Below are 27929 nucleotides of genomic sequence, written 5' to 3'. Positions count from 1 at the left end.
ACAAATAACAGCAATAATTTAAATACATTAATATCACACTTAATATTTACTGCTTAATCGGCAGATTTTTCTTTAAATTTTTTATTTCTATGAAACATATAGCGATTCGAAACTCCATATTGGCTGATAGTGCATTTTTAATAAATTGCGTTAAACCCAAAGATAAAGCAGTCCAAAAATATCTCTCACTGACATATTTGTGGTTCTTTGGCTTTTGATCATATTTCAATAGCGCACATTGCAGTTCACTGAGGACAGACTAGGACCACAAACATGTTATCTAATAATCTAAAAATATAGTTTAAAAGTTTAAAGTCTAAAAATATATCGCAACGTGTGAAAAGATTCCAAAAATATTTCTCAAAGTGAAAAGATTCCCAAAATATTTCTAAAAATGAAGAAAATACGCCTTTACAACGCTTACAATAAACGACCACAATACTACAAATTGACAACAAACAGTCGATATTTGTCAAAACTCGAGGGATTAGAACAGGAGCTTTATCGCAAAGCGAATCTTCATAAGCTTGTCTTCGCTCAATGAAGGGTTCCTCGAACGGAAATGCTGAATCTTCGTTTGAGCGGAACAGGCGAGGGGCGTCGAAGAGCGTCCAAGGTGCCATCGGTGGAGGCTCTCACCCTGAAGGAATTTGTTTGCTGGCCAGAATTGCCCGGCAATTCCGTCAACAGCTTGGAGATGTCGGTGAAAACGGCCATGACCTGTCGAATAAAAATAATCGAGTCAGTCCGTTGCTATCGTTACGTAACCTCGCGGGATTATCTGCTCAACCGCTATGACGATTATATTTGATAAATATTTTTCTCTCATATAGTACGTTTAAAACCAGTCTCATTATCGCTCATGCCACTTTTTCATTTGTGCTTGTGTGTAACAGTTTGCGACACGTGTAGAACAAGTTATAGACACCCCTCTTCTTTTTACCTTTTCTTGCTCCTACTTCTACCTGAAATTCTTTCGAAGAAGAACATATGGTATAGTCCATTGGATCGTAACATAATTTTGGTCTGTTTCTATATTTATTATATCAAGTGTCATAGCGTAAGAGAAAAATATCATTGTCGTATGACGTTGAGATGACGTACTGTGGTAAAGCGGAAGAACCAAGGGAACGATTCGAAGTGCCGAAAGGCAAGAACTAAATAAAATAAATAAAGATAATATATTCGTTACACAATACCGTGATTCGGCAGATACAGTCACATTAGATAGTCTCGTTAGAGCGTTAACGAAATTTCCAGATGTTTCGTACAACGTACGTAATATACTTTAGACTGTAAACCGTCATCGTAATCATTACACGACGTATTCGCGGTTCTTCGAGTCTCGATCGATTTTTAATAGTGCGTTGCGTTTCGTTCCGACGTTTCTCGAACGTTACGGTTCGCTTCTTCAGGGCTGAAACGATTTCAGGCGTGTTCCCACCCTTGAAACGTGTCAGAATAAATTCGAAGCTCGGTTCTCGATATCACGACCACGCCATATGTCGTTTCCACCTATTACACATAATTAATTGTGAAACAAATTTTTAATTACGATAGGCACGTTTACGATACCGATAACGCTGGAACGATCGTTTCGAGATGGCCACCGTATCGCCCGCGTTCCGCTCGCTCCACGATACAGATTTTGTTTACCACTCTGCGATCACGCGTAAACGCCATGACCGGTTTCCCGGAGAAGCAAACAATCGTTTTAGAAAAATAACGAGGCTCGCGATTAGGCTCGACCGCGGGATCGATCGTGACAAAGCGAACGATTCGCCAACCTCTTGGTTCTCTCTTTCTCTTTCTCTCTGCGTTCTTTCGCGATTGAAATAGACGAGTAATAGCAGAACTCCAGCTGAGATTTCCGATCGACGGGGGCTTTCTTTCGCGATCGATGACGTATGACGTTACGTCAACGATCTCAATGTCATATCGTCGCGTACGAGACTCCACGAATATTCAACTCGTCGAGATATCAAACGCTTGTCTGCCGAAGCTTTCGTGTCGGATGACGTGGTGTTGTGTCTGGCTGGCTCTCTACCAAATTTTAGAAAATGAAGGAAGTGCACCGTCCTGACCCTTCGTCGTTCGAGGAAGCAAAGGAATTTTTGAGGATGTTCCGAATGAATTCATACAACAGATACGTATATCAGATTATATCGTAGATTTTGAATTTATCGAACCATTTGATCGAACGAAGATTACAGGAGAAAAACACGATAAGTATATATTTTCGTCGACTTCCTCGTAACAATTTCATTTTACGATTATAGGACAATTTGAATACGACATAATGGACAATGAAAACAACACGTCATAAATTGAAGTTTATGAATTTATTTTCCAGGGTTTGTTGAATAGAATTTTAAAAGTATTTGCGAGCTTCCAATACGAGTGATGGTATATCGCTCGGAGGAAAGATCGTTACGAAACGAAGTGGCATTTGTGCAATGAATTTGTTATCTCGCAATTGTTTACCTTATGAATAGCACAGATAGTAATTTACAGGTCGGATGGCCTGTGCCTTAGTCCTTGCCACCTAAGGTTAAAGGTATGGCAAAAGAGTCAATGTCAGTGTTACGTCAAAAGTTCGTGGTTTTATCGTAATAACGTGAGACGCAACGCCGCACCGCGCAATGCCATGTCAACGACTACTCACTTTTCTAAACGTGCATTTACACAATTTTCAAATCTTTTTCCCAACACGCGTCCAAATATGACAATTTTATTTTACATCGCTTTTCATTAAATTTTTGCATCCTCGTTGTCGTATTATCGACTTGCAGGGTCGATATCGCGATAATGTTACACTTTGTAATTTGCATGGTTAAAGATTTAAAGATACGAAGCAGTATTTTGTATAAAAATAATGCTGCTACACGTTGGTTCGTAACATTTCTAACGTGGAAAATGTCATCGACGTAGTACTATGTCTTTTTCGAGGTCAGGTTAAAGCGCATCGACGCAGCACTGGCAATGGATCTATTATTACTGCGCATCTAATTATGGAAGGTAAAGGCCAAGATGAAGGGTGCTCGGTATACGAATAATTATTTTCATGGCATGGAAATACAAATTTTTGATATTAATGTTACCTGTTCGACAGATTCTCTGACGGAAATTTCATGAAACGCGTGGGCCTCGATCTCTTCCGCCCTTTGCCGCCCCTCTGCCGTAGTAACTACCCTTTCACCAGGAGTGTACGTTAAATCTGCTTTATTTGCTATCAGGACTACTATCGGTGGAACCTTCCTAGTTTTCCTCGCGTGTGATACTAGAAATCTGAAATAAATATCGGGTAAGAAATACTAATTGTAAATTTTTACCAGACAGAATCGTAGATATTTAAAAATATATTTGTAACACATAACACAAACAGTGAGATGCGATTTTATCGAAAGTTGCGTACAAAGAGCTAAGAATTTGTGGTAAAAATGATTTTTTTAATTCGAAACGAACGTTAATTGCAAATATCTGATAGAATATAATATTAAACAAATATTTATCGCAGAAGAAAGGTTGCAAGGAAATTTTATCGCGAGCATTATCTTTCAAAAATTCCTTGAGAATTTGTAGAAAAGATATTTTCTGGCGTATCCTGTGTAATGTAACGATTAACGATTTAAAAATAGCTAATTACGTTCATTGGTATATTCGTACGTCACTTGACAAATTATATTCCCCTTCTTTGATTATTAATTCATTACGCTTCTTTATTAATAGAAACGTTACATAGACTAAACACTGTTATTCCAATCAGTGTTGTTCCAATCGGACCGATTAATAAATTTTCTTACCGAAGACGAGATGTTTCGTCGAAGCTGACACGATCCGACACCGAGTAAACGAGAACGATAGCATCTGCCCATCGTAATTTCAGTTCGGACGGAGGTGGTAGATATCCTGGGGGATCGGTTATCTCCCACGCGGCATCCAGGAAGCTGTCCACTTTGTAAACCCTCTCGATAGAACAATCGTACTCCCCTATATATCGTTTCGTCGCGAATCGCACTGCCAGGGCTATCGATCGTCGATGTGTTAGCGTTTGCCAAAGATAGAATTATCGGGTAATATTGATCTCACGTGGAGGCCTCGAACGTTTGGAAATTTGGAAACTCGAGAACTCGGGAAATTAGAAGTTCGGAAATTTGGAGAATCGAACGTCCGATAATCGAGAAACTCGGGAATACGAGAATACGGAAATTTGGGAATTTGGGAATTTCAACATTCGGATATCTGGCAATTCGGAAATTTGAAAAGTCGAGAGTTCGATAATTTGGATTATTTGGAAATTCGAAGATGTTTCAAGATTTGCAACCGCAAAGAGACTTTAGAAAATAAAAGATTTGGGAATTTAAAAATCCCACAACTGGAATATTAAAGTCAAATTTGAAATATTATAATTGTTAAATTGGATTCTTACCGGTTTTACCGACGCCCTGATGTCCCAGTAGGATTACTTTGACAATTCTCGGGTCCCTGCTAGTGAGGCCAAGATTCCAAGCTATCGGAGGGCTAATTCTCTTCCTCAACGACGTTGCTGGCGGACTGAATCTCTCCATGACTTAACTGTCACTGAATTCCCTCTGGGGTGTCTCATCGATTATGAAGCCTCTCTTTTTCCCGCTGATATTTAATAGACGTGTTTATGCACGCATTCTTCGTGCTACCTTTTCCTCCGATCGATCCGCAAACTGGTAAACGAATGATATTCGTTTTAATTTGATCGCAAATCCCACTTTCTCTCTCTCTCTCTCTCTCTCTCTCTGTGTGTTTGATCGTGCTTTCTATTTACCTTCATCAGCTCTTCCGTTAACCGGTTTCTCTCTCTTTTGTAATTGCCAATTATTTTTATACTACGTTTTACATTCTATATTTTATTTTATTTTATTTTATTCTTTTTTCTCATATCATCTTGCTGCTTTTTAAATCGATATATCTGTGTAGATCCTTCGATTTATTTAATTGCCAATTATAATACACTCTCTTGTTTTTTACAGACGCTGATAAGCAATTTGTTTCGTAAAGGGACGAATCTCGTTGATTTATCCGACGTCTGCTGTTCCCAGAAGTTGGTTTCTAATTTATTACTTTTATTTTTGCTCGTACCGAGTCCGAGACACAGACAATGTCCAAAATAGAACGTTTATCAAATCTGGAATACCGAATTCGCTCGATAACTAATTATTTGGGTAATACGGTTACACAAGGATCATACGATTCCGTGCGAGCACGCGGTTGGGATTCCGCTTCAAGATTATTATCCAATACGTTGCTACGAATCCCGTACTAAGAAAGCTAAAATGTCAGTGTACGTTTGAACGGAATACGCTTAAACGAACGAATTTTATTGCACGTTTTTCACTCGTTTTCACACGTAGAATAATCTGCCGAGTATTACCTGCTTCTACCCGGTCAGTAATTAGCCTCGTTCACACGTACTAAGTAAATTTTCAAATTGAATTTTATCGACGGCGAAGCACCGCGTGAAAAACCTTTTATTTCACATCTTCCATGAATTTTTTCATGGAATCACTTCCTGATCGATCGGCGGATCATGATCACCGAGACAGCCTGTGTAACTTGCTAATTTACTTGTCGCTGTCACTTCGATTTTCTCGTGCTCCATCATCGAAACCGTCACAAATGGATTCAGGGACGTTGAATCGTCCAGGAAGTTTCGAGGGAATTCCATTTTCAAACTTTCTCGGTCAGTGCGTTCACGTGGTGGCAGGATATCGGGGGAATGCAAAGGTCGGTACATGCTGGCTTAATCAAGATACGCGATATCAGTGTCGCTGGGTCAAACGTTCGAACAGCTGGTTTCGCAATTCGCGGCCCTCCTCCTGGATGGAATAAAACCGGACATCGCGGCGGCTGCACCCGCCTCAGCCGCACGATTCTCCACTACGACCTGGCTACTGGTCCAAGAGACCGGCACGCGTCCAACAGTTGTTATTACTTTTATGTAAGAGACGCGGGGCGGCTGGCCTTTTATCGCTCTCGTTGCGCCGTCCCGCGCGAATCTTAGAACAAGCGTACAGAATCGGTGACTCACTGGCGTTTCGATTTCCCACCGTGGTTTCGTGTGGCAATTCCAATAGTTACCATATAAAACAGTTTAAACGTTTACCATGCGAAACAATTCGAGCATTTACCATAGAAAACCGCGAAGCCACGTTCAGACTATCGATATTTATCGTCAATGTCGACGGGAATGTTGAAAACCTGGAAATATCGACAGTCTGAACGCTGAGTCTTTGGCTACGTCTGCCCTTAAGTCTGTCCTGCAATTGCTGGTACAAACAGGCGCGGGGAATTCTACTCGAGGAAGTAAATCGGAAATATGCTTGACAATTTTTTCATATAGCGCTTCGTTTCTGAGAAAATCGAGTTTGAAGATTTGTCGAGTACGTAACTTAAACTTGGCTATGTACCGATTTGGTACGAATAAACGATTTAAGGCCTCATTTTCAAGAAAATAGAGTTTGGTTAAGAACTGATCTAATGCACGCGCATGATACACTTTCAAATTTATTTTTGACTTATTTTCAGGCGCAGTTTAAATTATTGTCGATCGTATTTATCCCCGTTCAGTGCAGATTTAGTCAAGTTGATTTTCTCAGAAACGAAGCGACTTAATCTTTCACGTAAAGTCATCCTCCACCCGGTTATAAGACATGTTCAAATTTTATTAAAACTGTGACAAGACACGACTACCGCGGTTATATTAGTTTCCAAGCTAATTCGACGACAGTGTATGGTGTTGCAACGTACTAGCTAGAAATTTCAAGATATATACTGGAAATGTATATTTAGTAGAAAATTAGTATGTAACACGAATAAATCGTGTTGAACGTACAATTAGAGCTATCTATCGTTAAATATCGAGGATTGTTAACCCTCGATATTTGCGGTCGGTGTATTATTCTGGTAGCACTATCAACTAGTCGAAGCAGCGTGTAAATATTCGAACCAATAATTGTCGCCGTTGTGGAAACATTCGATGACAAAGGCTTAAATAGAATAACTGATCGACTGCCTAGATATTTCGCTGTACGTGAACGCACGAAACGTATGTTCAAGTTTCCTACTTTTAGCCGTCTTCGTTAATTACGAACTTCGCCATTCGAGTCGCATCGAGCAAACACGGACTCGTGTAACATCCAAACACTGGACGATCTTCTTCAGCACTGAACGTTCTCAGACATCGCAAATTGTACATCTTCGAACATTCACGCAGTAGATATCCCGCGCAAACATTATACAGCTTTAAACATTCAAAGTGTAAGCATCGAACAAACACTTAACATACATACGCAATCAGTGTAATCATCCATTCAAGTTGTATCGAAGTTTAAATTTCATTGTCCATCAACTAAACTCTGTTTGTGTACACCGTTGCTGAATAATATATTATACAGTTACTCGGTACGCATAGCTCTCGTTGAGGACAAATAAACAAGATCCAAGGCAAATACAGATCTGTCACCGCGAATCAATTCGCCTGAACGCCTGACGTGAACGCGCCTGAATCTTCACTGGCGGTCCCGCTGTCACTTGTCAGCGAAATGATTTAGGCGAGTTAGGCGGGGAGCAGTTTTCGAGCATCGTACGAAAACATACGTATCCGTAATCACGAATCCGGATTCCGATTTCCAGCAATCCCTGGTCGATTTCTTCTAAGCGTGTCGGTGTTTCCTGGTATACCCTGGCCGGCCATTGATAATCTAAATATAAACGCCACGAAGTCGGCCGTGTAGGAGGAAAGCGTGCCGCTCCCCGGCTTGACCTTATGCGCGAGTTACCACGGGGTTATCGTGCGTGTAACTCGTGTCCCTTATCGGTTATCGTTGCCACGGCGGCGCCATCACCGTCGAAAAAATGTGCCCGCCAGTTTCACCGGCTGATTCAAACACGGAGAACGCCGCTCCCTAAGGAATCGACCCTTCGAACGTGACCCGTGACCCTTCGTTCTTTCGTTTCCCCTTCGGAGATGTATTCCTATATCCGGGATAAGATAACGCGATATTTTGTACGATTGATCGATTTTGATCGATCCGAAGGGAAGTAAAGATTGGAGATTACAAAGAGGTCAGTCTTTCCTCACTGTTTTCGATTATGGCAGGTTAATTTTTTTTCAACTGTTTCGAATTCTAGAAATTCGTCCCCGTTCAACCGGTTCACCAGGAGGAGACGAGCCAACTCGTTACTCACATTGCCAATCCCGTGAGTATTTTCTTTGTTTACCGATTCGCGTAGCTGTCGTTTTGCTTTATAAATAAATTATATTATATTCGTATTTAAGGGCTGCGAAGAAGTCTTTGGCTACCAGGCTAAAAGAGATTCCTGCATGAAGCTGACAATCGGCCATGAGATTGCGTTTATGAGTCGTGGAAGAGGTGCCAATTTTTCTGCCAGATCGTGGCCAATATAGGAAGGGTAAGTCGAACATCTGTACGAAACTTTCTTGAACACTATATTATGCCTGTTATTACGAAATATTTTGAGGTCTCATTAGCGCTGCAATAAGACTCGATTATATCGATTCGATTACGATTATATCGTGAAAATGTACATAGAAGCTGCGAGGTAATGTTTGCTGGCAGTGTATGTCACAGAGATCATAAAAGTATTTAAAGAGTCCATTATTCGTAGTATTAATAAGCTAGGACGTTCAAAAATTCGTGCGCGATAGAATTATTAGCTACGTATACGTAATAGGTTTACAAAACGAAGGTTACAGAATTAAAGTCTGACCAAACGATCCGATTAAATTGCTAATATTAGCTGATCGAGTATTGTAAATCGATAACGTAGAAAGTGTGGGAAAGAAATATTCGTGTACTTTGCAAAATTGTAATTTGTTAATAAACCTTCGTAAAAGAAAGGGTTCGTAAATATTATCAAACGCCTCGATGATACATACCGTACAAAAAGATGGTAACGAAAAAAAAAAAAAAAAAAATTGAAAGAGAAAAAGAAAAGGACAGATATCTGAATCTTATTTTTGGACAAAGTTACATTCCGGTAATATCGATTTCAATAGAAAACAAGTTATTTATTTTCCAGATAGACCGACTTTGATCGATATTCTTAGTAACTGTGTGGTTTTCCTGCTTCAGTGGGATACTGTTATCTAGCCATACGCACGTATCTTCGGAACCTAAAGGGATCCAATTATGCGCCCATAATTTTTGGGGTCAGTCGTATTTCGTGACCCCTGTTGTATTTCAGCCTGATGTTTATTTCTTGTTTTTCACCAAATCCCATGGAGGTCTAAAAATATCATAAACTGACCTTTGGGTAAATATCTCGAGTCATTGGCATCTACGTTTCCTCACTTGCAACCGAGCTACAAACCATAAATCAGATAATTGTGGTCATTCACGAAAATGTTTTTGTGTATACAAGGATTCGATCAACAGATTGGTGGTCCAATCGATGAATTATTCGTAGGACGACCGACGGATCATTAATTTCGAGAAACGTAATTTCTGGAACGATAGAGCACGCACGCGATTTCAGTTAATTATGCATCGCTGCGATTCTCTCGTAAAAGAACCGGAAATAAACTTTATAGAGGCGTCGCGTCGCAACTGCTTTCAAAGCGGTCGTGAAGTCGGAATTTACAAGCTCGTAAATTAGTGCTGTGACGAACAAGAGAGTGTTAGCAAAATAATGTCTCGTCACTGGGTGGTCCTATGATAGATGCTGCTTCGTGGAAATATTAAGCAGACTTGCCGAAACACGATTCGGTAGAAATGCGGTGTGGGAGTAACGCTTACTCTCGAACGAAATTTCGGCATTATGAATTGTTTATTTCGCAAGTGGCGTTTTCCTTTGTTTCGAAATATCGAGGAGCTCTCGTTTCTATCGATTGAAAAATCCTGTCGAGGTCTACGTAGTTTATCCATTTCTCTATATGTTTAAGTAAGTGTAAATTCATTATGCGAATATACTTTTATCATTTACGTTACGTTTACATAATGTTTTTTTTTTTAAATTAACTAGACCAGTGTGTTTTTTCAGAGTCAAGAATGGACCTGCATCACTTACGAAATAAACGATCTGTTTATTTAAAAAGTAGAGAAAAGATACATAAGAGTTATAGCGGCTTATGAAAGTATTTGCAGACTTACGGATACTTTTTACGAATATATTATGTACGTTGTACGATATTATTTAATAATCCAACTTCTAATTTACGCTATAATTTACGAGCTAACGGGGGTAAGAGGATTTTTAATAGATTTTTTATTAACCGTAGGTAAATCTTTCCTCTGCAAAGAAGTTCCGACAACGCGATCACAAGATGATGGTCTGAAACAAAATTACCAACGCACGTATACCTCGTAAGTACATTCATGCCGCATGATTGCTTCTTGGCAGAGGCTTCTGCAGCGGAAAGGTTAATTTCTTGATATTAACTCAAGCAAGCAGTTTAAAGTTCCGCGTGCGTCCCGCAGATTACTCAAATTTAACCCAATTAAGGTTCACCAACAGCTCGTACATAAATCCAGTTATTTCAACGAAGCGTTTCCAACATTTCTATGACTCTGACTAGTTATGGTCAGACAAATTTACGTACGTATACTTGACAAGTTATGTAACTCGATTGTCTGGAGGATGAAACCTCCAACGTTATTTTATTATTTTTGATTTTCTTGCCCGAGCCATAGAATCTCTCTGGCTTCGATCACGTTACCACGTAACGTAAATTATTTATCCTCGTTCGTAATTATTTATTCGAGTCACTTAAGCTCCGACATCTTAAAATTCAATCTTGCTTTGTACATTACGCGACATGAGAAGATATCCTGTACTTTAGATCCAGCGATGAAGAAATATAGAAAACGAGAGTATGATCTTAGAAAATAGGCAAGAGAAGTTTAGTATTTATATGTTGCATCCGCGAACGACGGACAAACCCATTTTCACAGAAACGACGAACCATCGATGTGATTTCAATTCCACGCGTTTCCCGAGATACTCTCCGTGACCTCGCACGAATTTCATCGGGCGATAGGGGAAGGATTGTCGACCAGCGTGCCTCCCGTGTACCAACAAATTTCTCTCGTGCGTCTCATAAAAAAGCCCATTACCCGTGCGAGAATAATTGCGACAATAAAGACTGTCGGTTTCAATTATAACGCAACTGATCATTAACGGGCGATTTCCAACGCTCGCGACCACACTCTCGCCTTCTTCGCCAACCTTTTTCTCGCCATCTCTCATTTCCAATTGATTGACCTCTGAACCGATGTGAATGTCCAAGATAGCGCGGCCCGTTCCGTTCCGTTCTCTATCTCTGTCTCTGTTTTCACCAGGGGAGAGAGCAAAGCTTGGATGTGTCATGCACCTTATTGAATATCTCTCGTGTTTGTCCGCGAGAACGGCCATTACGTATGAGCGCGTCTTTTATGTATATAATAATTGTTGCACTGGCTGCCGAGGGGTAAAGTTTCATGTTTAAATATAGAACAATAACAGAACGAGAAGCGGATGAGAACAGCGTAATATTCCGAATATTTAGTCGGCTGGCGCGGAAAAAGCTTCGATTGATAAGGAGGAAGAGCCGAGCGAGGCCGATGCTCGATTCTGACGGAACTGGCGGCGGTCGATGAAGATTCCATTGAAACACGTTTCTTCTATTTTCGGTGAATGCTGGTTTCGGCTAAGAATGAGTAGGTCTCTTTTCTGAAATCGTAACATCCAGTTAGGCCTTCTTCTGGAATAACGCAAATCAGTGTCGAAAAGATTCTGCGAAAAGGATAAGCCGATGTTTTAAAGACGAGAAACTCAAGTTTGATAGAACTTGGTAGCGAGCGAGAGTTTTATTAAAACACGTTTCGTTTACTTTTGATGAATGCGTTAGGCTTACGTGTCAAATTAACAGCGGCACTATGGAAAGCGCGAAGAGCTTAAGGATACAAAAGTTTGGGTCGTATGGAACTTCATACGAAATGCTGGAAATTCTATTATGAGTTTAGGTCCGCGTTAAGACACCGATTACGAAACGCTTCTTCTATTTTCGGTGGATATTGAACCGTTTTGACCCTAGAAACGACTGTGTTCGCTTTTAATATACCAAATCGTGTAAATATAAACAGGTTCATCGAGTAGCCGATTTTATATGTACGTTATTTTGATGCGAATGCGATTTGTAAAGAGAGGACCCGTGGCTTTCATCGATGCATTTCACAGATTTGTTGGACAAAAAATTCGAGTGGAATTGCATAACGCGTGTAACTACACGCGAGAGGCACGTGTTCCGCGGAGCAACGTTCAGGGTGTGTTTTCTACGAACCGGTTACGGCAATTGTGTAACCAATGTTTCCTCAGTCAAGCGCTGTTTAAGTTCCGCTCGGCGTATTTAGCAGGCTTGAGATCTCCGACTCATTAAGGACCAAGCATCGAAACGTAATTAAACGTAAACGCGTAAAAGCGCAACATTATTGAAAAATATAAATTACAGATGCCCGATCATTTTGTAAATCCATTAGCACTTTAACGAGACACGCCTGCCATGATTATATCGGTATAGTTTGAAACCAGTTTGAAGATGTATAGAAATTACGAGATATTTATTGCAAAAATACATATATTTAATAAGAAGTTAGTATACAGCGTGAGTAATTATTTGAAGTATATTATAAGTGCCAGATACGGTGTCACCGAACATTGACGTTTAAATGGATAAGTGATTACTTAAATATTTTTTCCATATCCACGAAATATACATATACTTGTGCTAAATATCTTGTTATTTCTATATATGTGCCGATGATTACGAAAGTGGTCCAAGTCACGCATTTCTCATTTCGAGATATTTAAAGTCTCGCGTTTAACGCGTGAACGAAATTCCGCTTAACGACGACGCTAACCAACTCAATCTTACAATTCCTAACCCCTAACCCTAACCTTAACCCTAACCTAATCCAACCAACTTAATCTAACAGTACAATTTCTACTATTTTGCAAAGATATTTTCAGATGATTCTAATATAAATAGACGTAAAATTACGTAATCGCTTTATGTAAAATCGTGAATCGCGAGCGATATTCGATCACGTTCGTTCGAAATCGAGAGGAAGAATTAGTACTTTACTCTTTAAGATACCGATGTAAGACAAAGAAAAGAGAATTGAATTGTTTTCTATCTTCAATATTAGACGAAATAAATGTACGTTATATGCTGGTATTCTTATGCAAGCTACATCGAAGTAATTTGAATAGAAAAAAAAATTCAATCGAGACGAAGAATTACGATCACATGGTGCAAATTCGCTCGAGATAAAAAAAATTACTGTCGCGCTCGTGAATGAAGTTCGTCACGATCGTGATCGTGATTCTGCGATCACTGTGATAAATCACTTAGTTAGTGACTTTGCATGCCATCTTTATTTCATAATCACCGACGCATGTATTTTCAAAGTGGTTTGGGCCAGATTTGTAGTTAGTTTGTCGTCAGTTCGTAATCGCGATCAGACTGAGAAACGTTTATGCAGCCTCGTATCATTACAAATTTAAAGAATGGTATCCATGTAAATTGCGTTACTTATTAAATATTACAACGAGTAGTATACATATATTACAACATATTTTAGATATTCGGCATATTTTCGCATATTACCTGCCACCTGTGTATTTTTGTATCTTCGGATTTCCCACAAGTGCGTGAAAATCCGACTTTCACTACGGTGCTAATGAAATCTCAAAATGTTTCGTATAACACACACGATATGGATATAAAACTTTTCTTTGGCAAGTGTTGGAGAATTTTCGTGAACCAGTGTATGTGTCTATCGACATAGCGAGCAGATGCTATGCGACGTGAAAGTTTTCCGACCGGTATAACGATAAGGGTGTCGTCGACACCACTTCGTTCCATCGACACAGCCAGGTCGATCGTGGCGTCTGAACTTGGACCTCGACGGCGTAAATCAGCAAAACAACTATCGACAGATTGCATCCATAATTGTATTTTTATACTCGGGTGTTCACGCGCTGCTCCCCTAGACAATTTGTATCGGCTCCTCGTCGAGAAATTCCTTGATCGTATATAGGATCGTTAGCAAATAGAGATACGAGACAAGACAACGGTAAATGGAATCTTCTAAACAGATAACGAGCAATTATTGTCGTGTCTCCTGTGGCGATCGACAGAAACTCTGCCTTTGATCTTCATCTACTTCTCACCTCCTCTGTGGATATTCCTTTTTCTCCTTTCGTCGGCGGTTGATATAAATTATCAACGGCGTTATCAGGGATCATTTTTGCAGATTTTTCTGAAGCCTTAGGATCGTGTTTTATAGATTTTATTGGTAAGATCGGCACTTGACTCGATAGAGAGACAAAGATGATTCAGAATATAAGAAACATTCATTTTTCTGCAAAAAGAATACCAGTGAGAACACAGAGCGCAAAAATCTGCTATGAAAATGAAATGTGCAGACTCTGATTAGAAAAAACGAAAGCATCGTTGGAAGCTAAGGGTAATGTTCCGATAGGTTTCATAGTCACTGTATGTTCTAAAACTGTATTGTCTTAATTCGTTCACCACGGTCGACTCTGAAATGACCTAATCATACAGCTGACCGGGGGTTAAGAAACCAAAGACCTACGAAGACCCCACGTCTTAGGTGTCGCGACCGACTATTTCGGCGCAGCCTGAAAAAAAGAGGAATAAGAATGAGTCAGGTCCTGGTGGCAAAATTCGCTCGGTAGATTTGCGTGTCTGCCACTTATTAACGATAATCACGATAACGTTGTGTGTCAATCGCGCAGAGGAGCAGCGTCGGTCGGCCGACGACGATAGCTTGGCCAGAGGTCAGGCCGCGTGCACTAATGCCTTGCAACACTACGGGGGGCGATGTGCATGAGCAAGGTGCATGATCAGTCAACGACAATGAGGTAAGTACGGATGGTAACACAGATTAGGATGATCCTCGACGAACACTGGCGGAGACCTACTTCTTCCACGTGTCTCTTTCGCGGCTCTTTCTAGCAACGCACCCTCCCCCACCATCCTCTGCATAATGCACGCATCCGTCCAACGAGTCAATTCAGGAAGCTTAAATCGTTCAGCTGTAGATTAATTCAACTGTGCAGTTGAACCGCATATAAAGCATCGTTTGAATTACGGCATGTCACTTTTGCTAATTAGTAGACTGTGGATTTTCATCCATTTACAGGAATTTCGAAAGTGTAAAATTGCTAAATTAAATGGGAAATAAGATAAATGGGATCTTAAAAATAATGGTATCGAATGTTAGAAAATAGCAAAATTGGATGCTCGTTTTCAATTGGTAGATGTGATTTTTTCTACATGCACGGAGCTCGAAATTAAGAAATGGAATTGTAAGAGTTCAATTTTACGATTATTCGAGGTTTAACCGTTCTTAATAAGCAACTCGAGGACACGTTGAGCAGACGGATCATGCCAATAAATTATAGAGTCTAATTCGAAGGGTTAAGGAGCGAATGATTTATGATCGAAATGGAAACGAGAACCGGGCCACTTGTTCTTAAATTCATCGATTAAAGGCGCAGAGACGGCGGACAATTGCAATTTGGCCTGGTGTCAGCCAGAAAATTATTCCAGCGCGTGCATTGAGACTAACGATCAGCTGAATTAGATAGAGTTACTGTGCAATAACAGTGCACTAGGTTAATGCAAGTCTAACTCAATGAAATACCACTCTGTCGGATGATTAGACCGAAAAACTGATAACACGATCAAATCACGCTTAAAAGGATATATTTCTTTTCGAAAATTTGTCAACGTAATATTCTCTAGTTTTATAGAATAATTCGCAAATAATTTTCTAAATTAGGAAAGGATCTTTCGAACTTTGAAACATCTGGGATTATGTCATGTTTCGATTATATCAATTACGATTTAAAGTCATTTCAAAGAAAATATCTTGTATTTTAATCGAATAATTTGTGAACGATTCCTTGACTTGTGAAAGAATCTTTGAAATTTTTAGACATTTGGGATGCAGTTACGTTAAGGATGGATTGGAAGATTTGATATCTTTGTCGAATAATTGTTCAAGTTGAGAAAGAATCTTGTAAATGTCGAGTCAGTTGGGAAACAATTATGCCAATTACTGTTCAGCCAGAGGCACAATCATGTTTCATCGTTTAACCAGGACCGAACGAGGCAATAGGTGAATTAGATCACTAAGCTGAATTATTTTCGCCACTCACTCTGCTCTCGGTTCGCTCGAGTTCCGTCCCATTCGATTAGTGTAAACCCTACTATTAACCTATTGAGTCTGGCCTATCGTAAATGCTGCGTGTTAGGTGCTCGCTCTGGTTCACCGTGACTGCCCTCCTAAATAAAGAAGTGATATTATAGTGGTGTATGGCTGAATCGTGTCCTCGTTGGTCGTTTGACGAAATACATGAAAATACGATCTATATTCGTTTCTTCGATCCCTTTCCTTTCGTTTCTTTCGAATTTTTCATTTTGATCCTTGTTCTACATCTGACAGTGTAATTAGAGTATCGCGATTCTTTAATGTCTCGAATTCCTTTAACTCTTTAAACTCTTACCACTAAAATATTTCGTTTCTTTGGAATTTCGAATTCTTTTTACACTTGACATTCGATGCATTTCGTAATTAAGAATATCTGGTTATTACACAGATTTCTATAACTAAAGAAATTGTAATTAATTAAAAAAGATTCATTCACGTTCAAATAATTTGATCATCCTTCGTTACATTTATCAACGAACGTCACAAAAATCTTGCTTTACAGGCTTGTAAATTTTAACACACTCTGAATTTGGAGTAGATCATTATTTCTTCGATCTTTAACATTATACCAACGTGAATTAAGAAGTTTGCTTTATAATCATCTAATTACAGGTAGATGTAGATGAGGTTGATGCTCGCAAACGGAGATTTGTTTCGTTAAATGTTACAACGAACGCTATGCTTAGCATATTTTATATACACCTTTGCAGATTGTGTAGCTCTTACCGTTTCTTTATATCACTATTTGCCAGATATTCACGAACACCTTCTATCTAATTAAATAAAACGTGTCCAAACTTCGTGTTTAAACTTTTCAATATTCCACATTTTCATCAGCCTCCCTCATATTTGAAAATACGTACGTGTCCGAAAACAGGAAATGGCAAGCTATTAAAATGTTTTCTTACACGTACTACCCACCTTGGTATTCCATTCTTGTTTTAAGAACAAAATTCCTCGATTTCTATCGTAAGCTAATTTACCGTATTCCGTGTATCGCGATTTACGTCAATGATGTGCGACACGTGTGAGCGAGGAAGTGCTGACAGATCGCTGACCACGGTTCGCAAGTTTTGTATTACGACCACGAGCATTATCATGGCGAGTATCATCGGCGAAGCATTTCGATTACAAACGTTCTTACTTACTGTGCGTTCGTTGTAGCCGAACACAACCGATCTTCCGAACGATTTCTTCCAAGTTTACCCTACATATTCAATTTAGATCGTCGGCTCGCGTTGCAGTGCGCGTTTATTGCACGCGTTACGACTTTATTACATCGGGGAGTGCTTCTACGATAACGCTGTGCGCACAGGAGAATCGTCTATTTGAACTTTTGATTATCTGGAAATTAATTTCGTTAGGTTTTATCGGCATTTCGCCGCTTGGATTCTTAGTTGTTAGTCTATCTACACTGCTTTGTAAACCGAACAAACCGAGTTTCAAGTTTGGGAAGTTTAATGTTATTTTGTGGATTGTAGGATTCGAAAGAACCGAATGTTAGTTGCTTTGTAAATAGAGTCTTCGTCGTATTATCACGAATTTGTGTTCTTCTTGATTTGGTTGGTTTGGCTAATTACGTGGTTTTCTTTTCTTGGAAAAGCGGAGCTGGAACAGCTAAGAAGAAAGGGCGGACTAACAACGGAGCGATGAAAATAAATAGCGGCGATGAAGCTTGTTGATTCCGAAGCTTTCTAGAATTTCTAACTTCTTGTGGATCGAATAAGAATTGTTCCGTTGCAAATACCACTTTCATAGCTTTAGCAAATATCTATCTGAAACGTACAATTTCGCGAGAAATTGCATACGTGTACGAAACGTCGCCGGTGATTGCAGAGGAACAACAGACACAGTTGAAGATTCCGGTTTGTCGAGAAAACTCACCAACATGTTTACTTCCCCTTCGATGAAGTTCTTTTCTAGTTATGCTTACTTTTTCTTTGCGTCTCGGCTTGTTCAGCCTTGATCCAGAGAATGTGGAAAATATCAGCGGGAAATGGGACGCAATACGATTGGAAGAATTGTAAACAAGTACAAGGTTCGTCGAACAATAATCCAGACCTTGGAAAATACCAAAATCAATGTGAAATCGATAATTCTCCAAATTTATCAACCTCTCGAAATTCTACGACGATTGCCCTCGATTTATTTAAATTGTTCAGTCGAACACCATCTTTCTTCGCTGTTGAACATTGAAAACGATGATAGGTGCCGTTCTATGAATTTCATGAACTATAATATACTTTTTTCGATTTCTGCTTAAGCTTCGCTATGGATTTATCGAATAACCTAATACTATATTTTCAAGACGAAAGGTCAATTTCATTAGATATTATGAAGGAAGACGGCTGACGGAAGAGGTAGAAGAGAAGCAAGACGCGTGCCGCGAGGTCTAAGGTCGACTCGTGTACGACCTGAAACCGATATGACGATCGAGGAAATAACAATTGACTCGGTATTATCATGCGCAAACGTTAGCCACTGATCCCTCCATTCTGTTCCATCGACGTTTCCTTTGATCCTCGCAACTCTAACGAAGAAATATCGTTCGTCGCTATACAAACTTCGCCGGTCTAGTTTCCGCGCAACTCCGACTATTCTCCGCGCACTGTGACCACCAGAATACGGATTTTTTACGCAAATTCATACATTTGAGAATGTAATTCAGGAAATAGAATCTCGATAGAAAATTATTTTATCTACCGTATGTTACAGAAAGCACTGTGTATCTTCTTCGCATATTTTATATATTTCTTCATATTACGCGCATTCTGTGCAATTTGACACTTTCAAATTTCCTATGTTTGCATAAAGATCCGCAGTTTGACGATTGCTATTCATCGAATGTATTTTCACGATTACAATTTTTCATTATATTTTGTGCTTTTTCTTTTTTTAATCGAATCAACAAAGTATTCGAATACTTGTATAATGAAACTTTACACGAATATGTATTTATGTGCGTTGTATAGAGACATTTAGAAATTAATTAACACTGTAACGAGACTAATAGATGTCTCTCAGCGTGTTACAATCGTATGTATAATTATAACGAAGAATAAGAAGAATTGTAGAAACTAAGATGAGAAGAAGGCAACGGTCAAGAAAAGAGATCGATCCTGATTCGAGCAATTCACAACTGTTGATTTCCATACAAATTTGAACAAAAGCTATTTGCAGAATACTTGCAATAACAACGTTATCGTTAATTAATGAAATCATAGATAATTTTAACGATTTTGCAAAACATGTGGGAGATGAAAACTAAGAATATTCCATATGCCAAGTGCAAAGTAAGTAGTATAAACCGGTTGCTGTTTTGATTGACCTTCACTGCTCTAAATCAAAGTTTATCAGAACTACAATATAAAGCATGGAAGTTCGATATGCGCAAAATATTTACATTAATAATCAATCAAGGAGCCCAGACAAGTCAGCAAATCGGAGTATCACGATCTGTCAATCTTTCTCAATTTTTACATCTCGATTCTCATATTTCATCGTTATATAATTCTGACGTCTTCAAATCATAGCACAAAGGATTAATTAAATTACAATCACTTCGATCGGCCGAACGTTTCAAATAATAGAACGCTCAAACTATGCTCCGAGTCCGATTATTTTAATATCTTATTCGAATCCTGTCTCATTTCAGTCCCGATCGTTTTTGTCAGACGTAGTAGATCCAAACTTTCTACAATTTACTCCAACCTACGTATAAACCTGGAATTTATTTACATATTAGAATGCATCTACGATACCCACAGTACAGAATTTACGATCCATTTGCAATTTAGAATTTATTTACGATATCTACGATGCAGGATTCACAGAATTCATCTACGATATGCATAATGGATAATTTTAGATCCATTAAAAATATCTGCGATGTAGAATTTAGAATCCATTTATATATATAAAACGATTATAAAGCATGCTGAATTGCAATGTTCGCGTGCGCGTATATTCTGTTCCGCTGTTTTAAGACATATTTTCCATTAGACTCGAAGTACTGAAGACGGGACGAAAACATAGTTGAAACGAAGCTATCAAACAGCGCACACCACATGCACGCGATTCATTCATAGACAATTATTGTAATAATTCATTGTATAATACGGCCACGATATAGCGAGGTCGTAAATCAAACCATGGAATAACTGTACAGCTCTCATACATACGACGTTTCCTTCTGAGATTTTATACTCGTTAGAAGTAGAAAACCTGCAGCTATTAATTTTTTATTTTAACCACTATATTGATTCAAGATTCGAGATGCAAGAACGAGGAAGAGGAATCGCAATATAGATTATAAACCTTTATTTATTTATATAAACAATATTGCATATACATATACAAAATTATAATATGCGAATCTAAATTAATTACTGGCTCTTTATTACATCTACATTGGAATGCAAATATTATGGTCCTTATAACTATAAACACATTGGTTACATTGTGTGTACTTCTTACAAACAAGCATTGATTCATAAACGATTAAAATCCATTGAAACGATTATCAACCTGTCTTTTTCATTTTTGCCCTTAAAACACCATAGCACTGTATTAAAAAAAGGATTGAGACACCCTGTATATTAGTACCATACACTAAATCGTGCATTACATGTTTTTTTTTTTTTTAAATAAATATTGCTTTCTGAACGAACACGACTCGATAAGACGACTGGTACAGTTTTCCACTTTACGAGAAACAAACACCCTGTAGTATCCCGAGTACACTGTGTATATTGATACCGTATTAATACTCTGTATATTATATATTTATTACCCTGTGTATCGCATACATCGCGTACATAGTTTTTCAACCAAACATCGAAGAAAACAAAATACGCAGAATGATCCGCACGTGTCGCGCCGATATCAGTAGTATAACCCAACGCCTGGTCAGCCCGAAATTCCAAATACGTTTCGCGAATCTGTCTCGCGCGTAACAATTGGCACGTGTCAAAAAACTATCGCCGAGATACGTAATACGTACTTGTTCGTGATCGATGCATACACAAACCGAACCTCGGCTCGTCCTCGTTCGAACGAATCTGAACGCGGAGGCGCGTGTAAGCTTTATCGCCCTCCCCCGCGAGCCACGCAGCCCCGATTTCAAAGTGCAGTCAACAGCATGTGCACGTGATTCTCAATCGAATCGGACCTAGATTCGGCACAGCTGCACGACCGCGTTTCCGCGACGCCGTCGGTCTAGCATTTCTTAGGGAAAAATCGAGCCAGTAGAAAACAGATAGCTGGAAATGATGGACAGCGAAACGATACCGCTGAAGAGCGGGCGAACTTAACCCCGTTGCCCATGGGTTCCACGGGGGGGCAGATCGAAGTCTAAACACGATTATGCAACGTTGTATAGTCTGGTCGACAGTGTTATTATTGATTGGTAGATCGCTATTGTATTATATGTTTATGTATGTTTGACAAAATTCAGGATGCGAAAACCTACACAGTGCACAGATACGGCAGTATCTGTTGGGGTCAAAAATAAGTGCACAGTTAGTGAAAATAGATAAATAGACGATGTTTTTCCGAATACAGCTTGTTTACGCAAAAATGTAAATATTAATTTGAATTATTCGCTGCATGATCTATGTACTCTGAGACATGTAATAGATAAAACTGTAATATTTTAGAATATAATGACATATATAGAATGACATCTAGTAGATCGTTTACTCGTATCTAGTCGATGATTAGGTACGTTCGAGTATACTTGATAAATTTTCAAATCCGAATTTGTCGGAAACCAGGCTTCGGAGGAAAATATCTTCTTATTCTTGCCTGAGGAATCATCTCGTTACCGCTTGTACGTTACTTTCGATCGTAGCTTGTATAACGCTGCTGTCAGTTCGATTAAACTTCATCGATAGATCCGCCACCTGTCCGCTTACTTTTCTTCCCGATTGTATACAGAATTGTCCTAAAATTGTTTGAGGGCAAACTTTTGGAAACGCGTAGTACTCGTCAAAATTAGCAGTAAAGTTTCTACCTCGAGTAGAATTTACACGCAACGATTCGCGAAAGGTGACGTGAACGTGGTGGCCTGTGACACGGTTGTCTTGTTCACCCCATTTTATATCTTTCTTATTCGTGGTGACATTTGAAAATTACAGTGCACAGTAATTCAGTCGCTTCGCAAACTCTATGAGAAAACTAATTTTCCGTGAGAAAACGCATCGAAGTGTGTGTTGAAATCAAACGGACACATATCCAACATATGTTGTAGAGATAATGTCTTATTAGCAAAAACACCTCGTAACTCCGAAACGAGTAGTTTTTTGACCCATGTCCGTTAAGACATATTTGCTTGTTTTGACGAGTACTACTTACACGATTCGGTTAGTTTGTCTCCAAATGTCTGCAACGTTTTAGAACACGTTGAATGGAGTTTTGAAAAATTGTCGCCATGTTCGAACGAAAAATTTTGTTACTTTTTACTTTACAGAAAATTTATTACTTTTATTGAACGAGATTGAAAGTAAGGATTTTCCAGAAAGTAAGGAGGAGAGTAAGGAGGGACAGGCGATTCGTTCGCTCTAAGAAATATTTAATTTCCATTTTAAACTAGTTTGTCGAAACCTTTTGTTTAATAAATTAGTAAAAGTTGAGTAAAGTAACAAATCTTTCCTTCCTGATGTCATAAGGTATAAAATGGAAAAAATACGTAACGAAGACGAGCATTTATTCATAAAGTTTATTCACAATGTTTTAATGTGATGTCTTGTACGTGGAAATTCCATTCCTGCCTCCTGCTGACTCCGCTGGAAGAGCGTTGAATAACCGTCACAGTTGAAAATAACTGTATTAAAAATAAAAGACGATAACTGTAATAAGAGGTAGGATGAGTGGCTGTATTACGCTCTTTAGATTGAATTTTTACAAGTGCGAGGATGTCGATGGATGTTTTCAAGAGTAAGTGAAGTGAAAGACGGTTGATAATAAGGGTGACTCGAGTGGATAGTTTCTTGGCAATTTTTACCAATCAAAATTCCGATATTCAACTAGAATAACAAGATAAAAGGAAGATTCAATTAAAATATGCAAACATTTCTTAGAATTTCTGGAAAATTCACATTAATTAAAGAAATAACATATCGCTGTAGAAATGTTATCTCTTACATATGTATACGGGGTGTCTCAGCTAGATGAGATCGTCTAAATATTTGCCTTAATTACGATCGTATAAAAAATCTTTCCCGATAAAAGGAAGATTCAATTAAAATGTGCAAACGTTTCTTAGAATTTCTAGAAAATCCGTATTAATTAGAGAAATAACACATCGTTGTAAAAATGTTATTATCTTGTGTACATGTACACAGAGAGTCTCAGCTAAATGAGATCACCTAAATATCTGTCTTATTTACAACTGTATGAAAAATCTTCTCAGGACAAATTTGAACTATTTCAAGGGACGCATATAACGACGGAAAGAACATTTTCTCAAGTATACCGTATCTGTCGTCGAAGGTATAAAAATTCCTAAGTTTCATTCTATGAAAAACGTGCACATTTTAATTCAAAAAGGGGTATGAATAAATAAAATGTACGTTATTAACGATTATTGATGATAATATATTATAACGATGATTAATGTACATTACTCTGCTATTTTCGTGCTCTCCAAGTGCTACTAAAAATATTAACGCCAACATAATAAAAATATCTACTTATCAGTGACAAAATAGACAGACAGACCGTTTTGAAAGAGCTAAAAAAACTTCGCACACATAATCGTCGTCAATCTACATTACCAAATAAATTATCTGCTCCGGTTCTGAAGATTTCTTCATCAAAAAAGTTCCATCACTACTCATGAGGTAACAACCTATCTGATGACTCACGGAATCCACAATCTTTCCTTTTTAAATCATTCTACGTTTACTTAATTTATAATTCTTGTCAAGTTTAATACGTTTCAACTTGAACCACGAAATATTTATTAATCTTTTAAAGTTCCCAAGAATATTATCCCAGCGAGACATAATCTTTTATTTTTCAAAAAAAAAAAAAAAAAAAGAAAAAAAAGAAGAGAAGAATTATCTAAAATAAGAAAAAGCAGTCATAAATCTTTCAAATCTATTTTTTTTTATCACGATTTTAAATTCTGAAACTTGCGCAAAGTGGAGTGGATCGTTCTACCTTCTAAGTAGTTCAATTATTATTTTCACTCACATGCGACACGCCCATGACTCTAAAGAAAAAATAAATATTTTTCTATGTCTCGTTTACAATAGTAGGAGATTCTTCTTCTCCAGTTATTTTCTATTACAGCTATAACGAAACTGTACAAAAACTTTCAAAATACCAAAAAAGTGGGGACTCTGATATTTCCAGCGTTAGTTACGATAATACAATATCGTTAAAATTATCGTCGCACAGCCGTTCGAGTAAGTTACTCGACGATCGCGTATCAGTGCCGAGCGATAAGCGCTGACGATAAGGAGGAATGTCCTACGTCGACGAATCAGTTTACAATTATGCAAATCCTTACCTGTTTCCTCGATAACACGATAGATCGGTACTCTATACGCCATACGATACGTGTCTCACCTTCCTCGTCTCTTTAATCGCTTACGTAGGAATTTCAAGAATTCCCTAACGCGATCACGAGCCAGAGAAAATCACTATCGTACGAGAAAATCATTATCGCTCGAATGCACGAGTTGTGTGAATGCACGTGATGACGGAGGCTTGACTATACCGTACAGCACATTGATACACGTGGCGTACTCTAATCGCATTGGCGCCTGGAGAATCGCGATAATCAATGAACGTACAAAAATAACAACTCTCCAGTGCAACGTATACAATTTGTTTCCATAATCACACGCAGAAATTACACGTGGCAATTTTTTGCTGCGCTCGAACGATTCACGCCAGCATGGAAGACACGTCATTGTTTTTCTACATGTTGACACGAGCGGCGAAGCAATTTCTTGTGAACTAAGATGTGATACTGTAGCACGTGGCTCTTCTTTACGATAGATTTCGAGATTTTCGTTGATTATTCAGCATTATTTGATAATTACTGGGAAACGATAAGATTAGATAGGAAAGCTTGTGACGTGAGTTTGGTTTATTCTACGAAAGATTAGGTGAATCGTATTACAAACGATGTTTCAAGCTTGCATGATCGTTTGATAACTTCTGTTACGCTACAGATGTTTATTGTTTGTTCATTTTCTGTCACTTTGTTCCATTTTATTGATTTGTACGACGCTTTTTAGTTCGTTTGATTTCATTCCGAATTCGATGGTCTTTGTCGCGTTAGAAGATCGTAAAGGTTGTAAAGTGGCTTTAATTTTGTATCGTCCGGCGCATTTTTGTAATTGAACTCGGACAGCACAACCTAATTCTCGATAACACGTTGTTCCTTTCGTAGTCGACACAAGTGTCTTAATTGTGTTGAGAAGTTTCGTATTTTGATATAGGAAAATTATTAATTATGCCAGGATATGAAGACCACAGAGGAAAAACATCGGCCCAGTTTCATTGATTTTCGTGTTTTTCTTGCTTAATAACACAAAATGTAATATTGTACATTCTGCGAAATGAGATCTTGCGGAACGATTAAGAAAGCAGCTGAAAATATTGCAAGGTCGAAGGCATAGGAGCTGTAAAACTGATAGCCTGTACTATTCTGGCTATGCTGTCTGCAGTAACAGTAATGCAACAAACATAGACGAGAAGTATCGATGTTGCGAAACCCGTTACACGAGTCTGTTTATAAATACAATACCATCCGTTTGCATAACCAGTCAGCAAAGTGATCAGAAATAGACGAACATTAAAAGAAATCATAACTAAAATCGATCGAACGATCAGTTTACTTTCCCAGCGTTGCATCCATCTTTCACACTTGCAAGAAAAATTGAAAGACGAGATTAAAATAAACGAAACAGATGTTGAAATTTTTACTTAAAGAACAAAAAATTTCCCGGACACGTTTCAATTACACTCTTGAGGTAAACCGATACGAATGCTGACGACCCGTAAGCCGATATCATCTACAATCATGTTCTCGTTATTTTAGATTGTAGGTCTTTACCAATCGACAAAAACCAAAAGAAAGAGAAGAAAAATCGTGGAATTGCTGTATCGGCAGAGTATTACGTTGCAACGTAAGTAAACTTGCTTAAATAAAGGAAAATATTGAGTTTAACCGAACTTACTTACATTACAATGCGATATTATTACGTATGGCGAGAATCGTATTCGAGGAAGGTTTGTGTAAACCACGAAAATCGTGATCGAAACAGTTGCATATTTCGATGAATGGAAAAATCTATATAACGAAGATTAAGCGAAAGAAAAATACATAATGTTACTGTGTATTAACAAAGTATTAGCTATCGCATAACGAGGATTAAACTGGATAAAAGTAAATGTTAGAAAATTCTCTATGACAAAGATCAAAGGGAAGAAAAATACACAGAGCTGCTACACGAACAAAGTTTCATTCATCGTACGAGACAAATTCAACTCCATTGAAATTCGAGTAGATCGGATAAACCGAAAAATAAGACTCTTCCTTATTCTCGTCTAACGAATAGAAAAACCTGTCCGATATTCGAATTTTTCACCGGTATCGCCTAATCAATGTTCAATGGAAGGAATGGCGTTCATAGTGGGACGTCACCTCCTAAATGTCGGGTGGAAACATCGGTCGTTATCTACCCGGCTGTTCGCACCCCCCATACGAGGTTTCTATGAATAGAAACGTCGAACAATCTCTCTGTAGCTGGACGATAATCGGAATTGGTACGATCGTCGGAAAGAAACGAGGGTAGGAGGTCGATCGAGCGTCCCCTGTTTCCCCGCGGCGTGTATCGCGAAAATACGCGGACGTATTTATCGAATTTATCGTACTCGAGACGAAATACAGCGCGATTAACCAAACCGCGACCACCGCCACCCCTTTGTCTTCCACTGACCAAGGAAGAATCACATTCTTTCTAAATTATAACGCATACGAAGACTACAGGAGAAGAACGCGATACATTTCCTATTTTATCGCGTTTCCTACCTTCTTTAGGCAAATAATTTTGAAATTCGCCACATTGTCGATCGATGCCATTATTTGACTTTGGACGATAAAACGTATTATTAAACGAATTTACGTTTTTAATTTACGAGGATAAACACTATTTTTCTAAGATTTCGTTGTATTTCATGACTATCGATGTATGAATGGAATGTGGAATACAATAGCGGAATATCGAAACACTAACAAAACTTGGTCGACTCGTCAGCTATTTTTCAAAAACAGATCCTAACAGAGCCTAACGATGTATCTTCGTTTTCCCTCGTTTAATCGTAAAATAAAACTCGAATCAGTGCATCAACCAACATAAAATATCACGCTCCTTCCCTTAAACCTTCGTATCTACTCACGCGTTAATTTATTCCTCCGTCTCCTGGCACAGATCGTACGTACACGTGTTCCAGGTATCTGATGAAAAATCGAGGTTGACCTCGAGGAACTAAAAACACTACAGACGTTCTATGACAGTTTCACGCGAATCAGCGATAAACTTGGTATTTTACGGTCGTACATTCAATTGGACAACGGACGTAAGAGATAACCAAGTTCACCTGGAGAAAATGACTAGGCTAGCACGTTCGGTT

The 27929-nt window shown here is 38.6% G+C and overlaps 1 protein-coding gene across 2 annotated transcripts; it reads right to left on the bottom strand.

Annotated features, from left to right (window-relative positions):
* Window positions 1-11: 11 nt before the first annotated feature.
* LOC122570340 (ras-related and estrogen-regulated growth inhibitor) lies at window positions 12-27828 on the bottom strand. Of its 2 annotated transcripts, none has more exons than XM_043732516.1 (5): window positions 27696-27828; window positions 4430-4700; window positions 3804-4026; window positions 3102-3288; window positions 12-720 (listed from the first exon to the last, which is right to left on the bottom strand). In XM_043732516.1, the coding sequence occupies exons 2-5, from the start codon at window positions 4566-4568 to the stop codon at window positions 538-540; spliced, it is 732 nt and encodes a 243-aa protein (XP_043588451.1). In that variant the 5' UTR covers window positions 4569-4700; window positions 27696-27828; the 3' UTR covers window positions 12-537. The 2 variants fall into 2 exon arrangements, with proteins under 2 accessions (XP_043588451.1, XP_043588450.1); XM_043732515.1 differs by lacking the exon at window positions 27696-27828 and adding an exon at window positions 4802-5161.
* Window positions 27829-27929: the final 101 nt, after the last annotated feature.

The sequence above is a fragment of the Bombus pyrosoma genome, linkage group LG8 (genome assembly GCF_014825855.1).
Source record: "Bombus pyrosoma isolate SC7728 linkage group LG8, ASM1482585v1, whole genome shotgun sequence".
NCBI classification, from domain to species: domain Eukaryota; kingdom Metazoa; phylum Arthropoda; class Insecta; order Hymenoptera; family Apidae; genus Bombus; species Bombus pyrosoma.
This window is presented reverse-complemented; position numbering and strand designations above follow the sequence as displayed.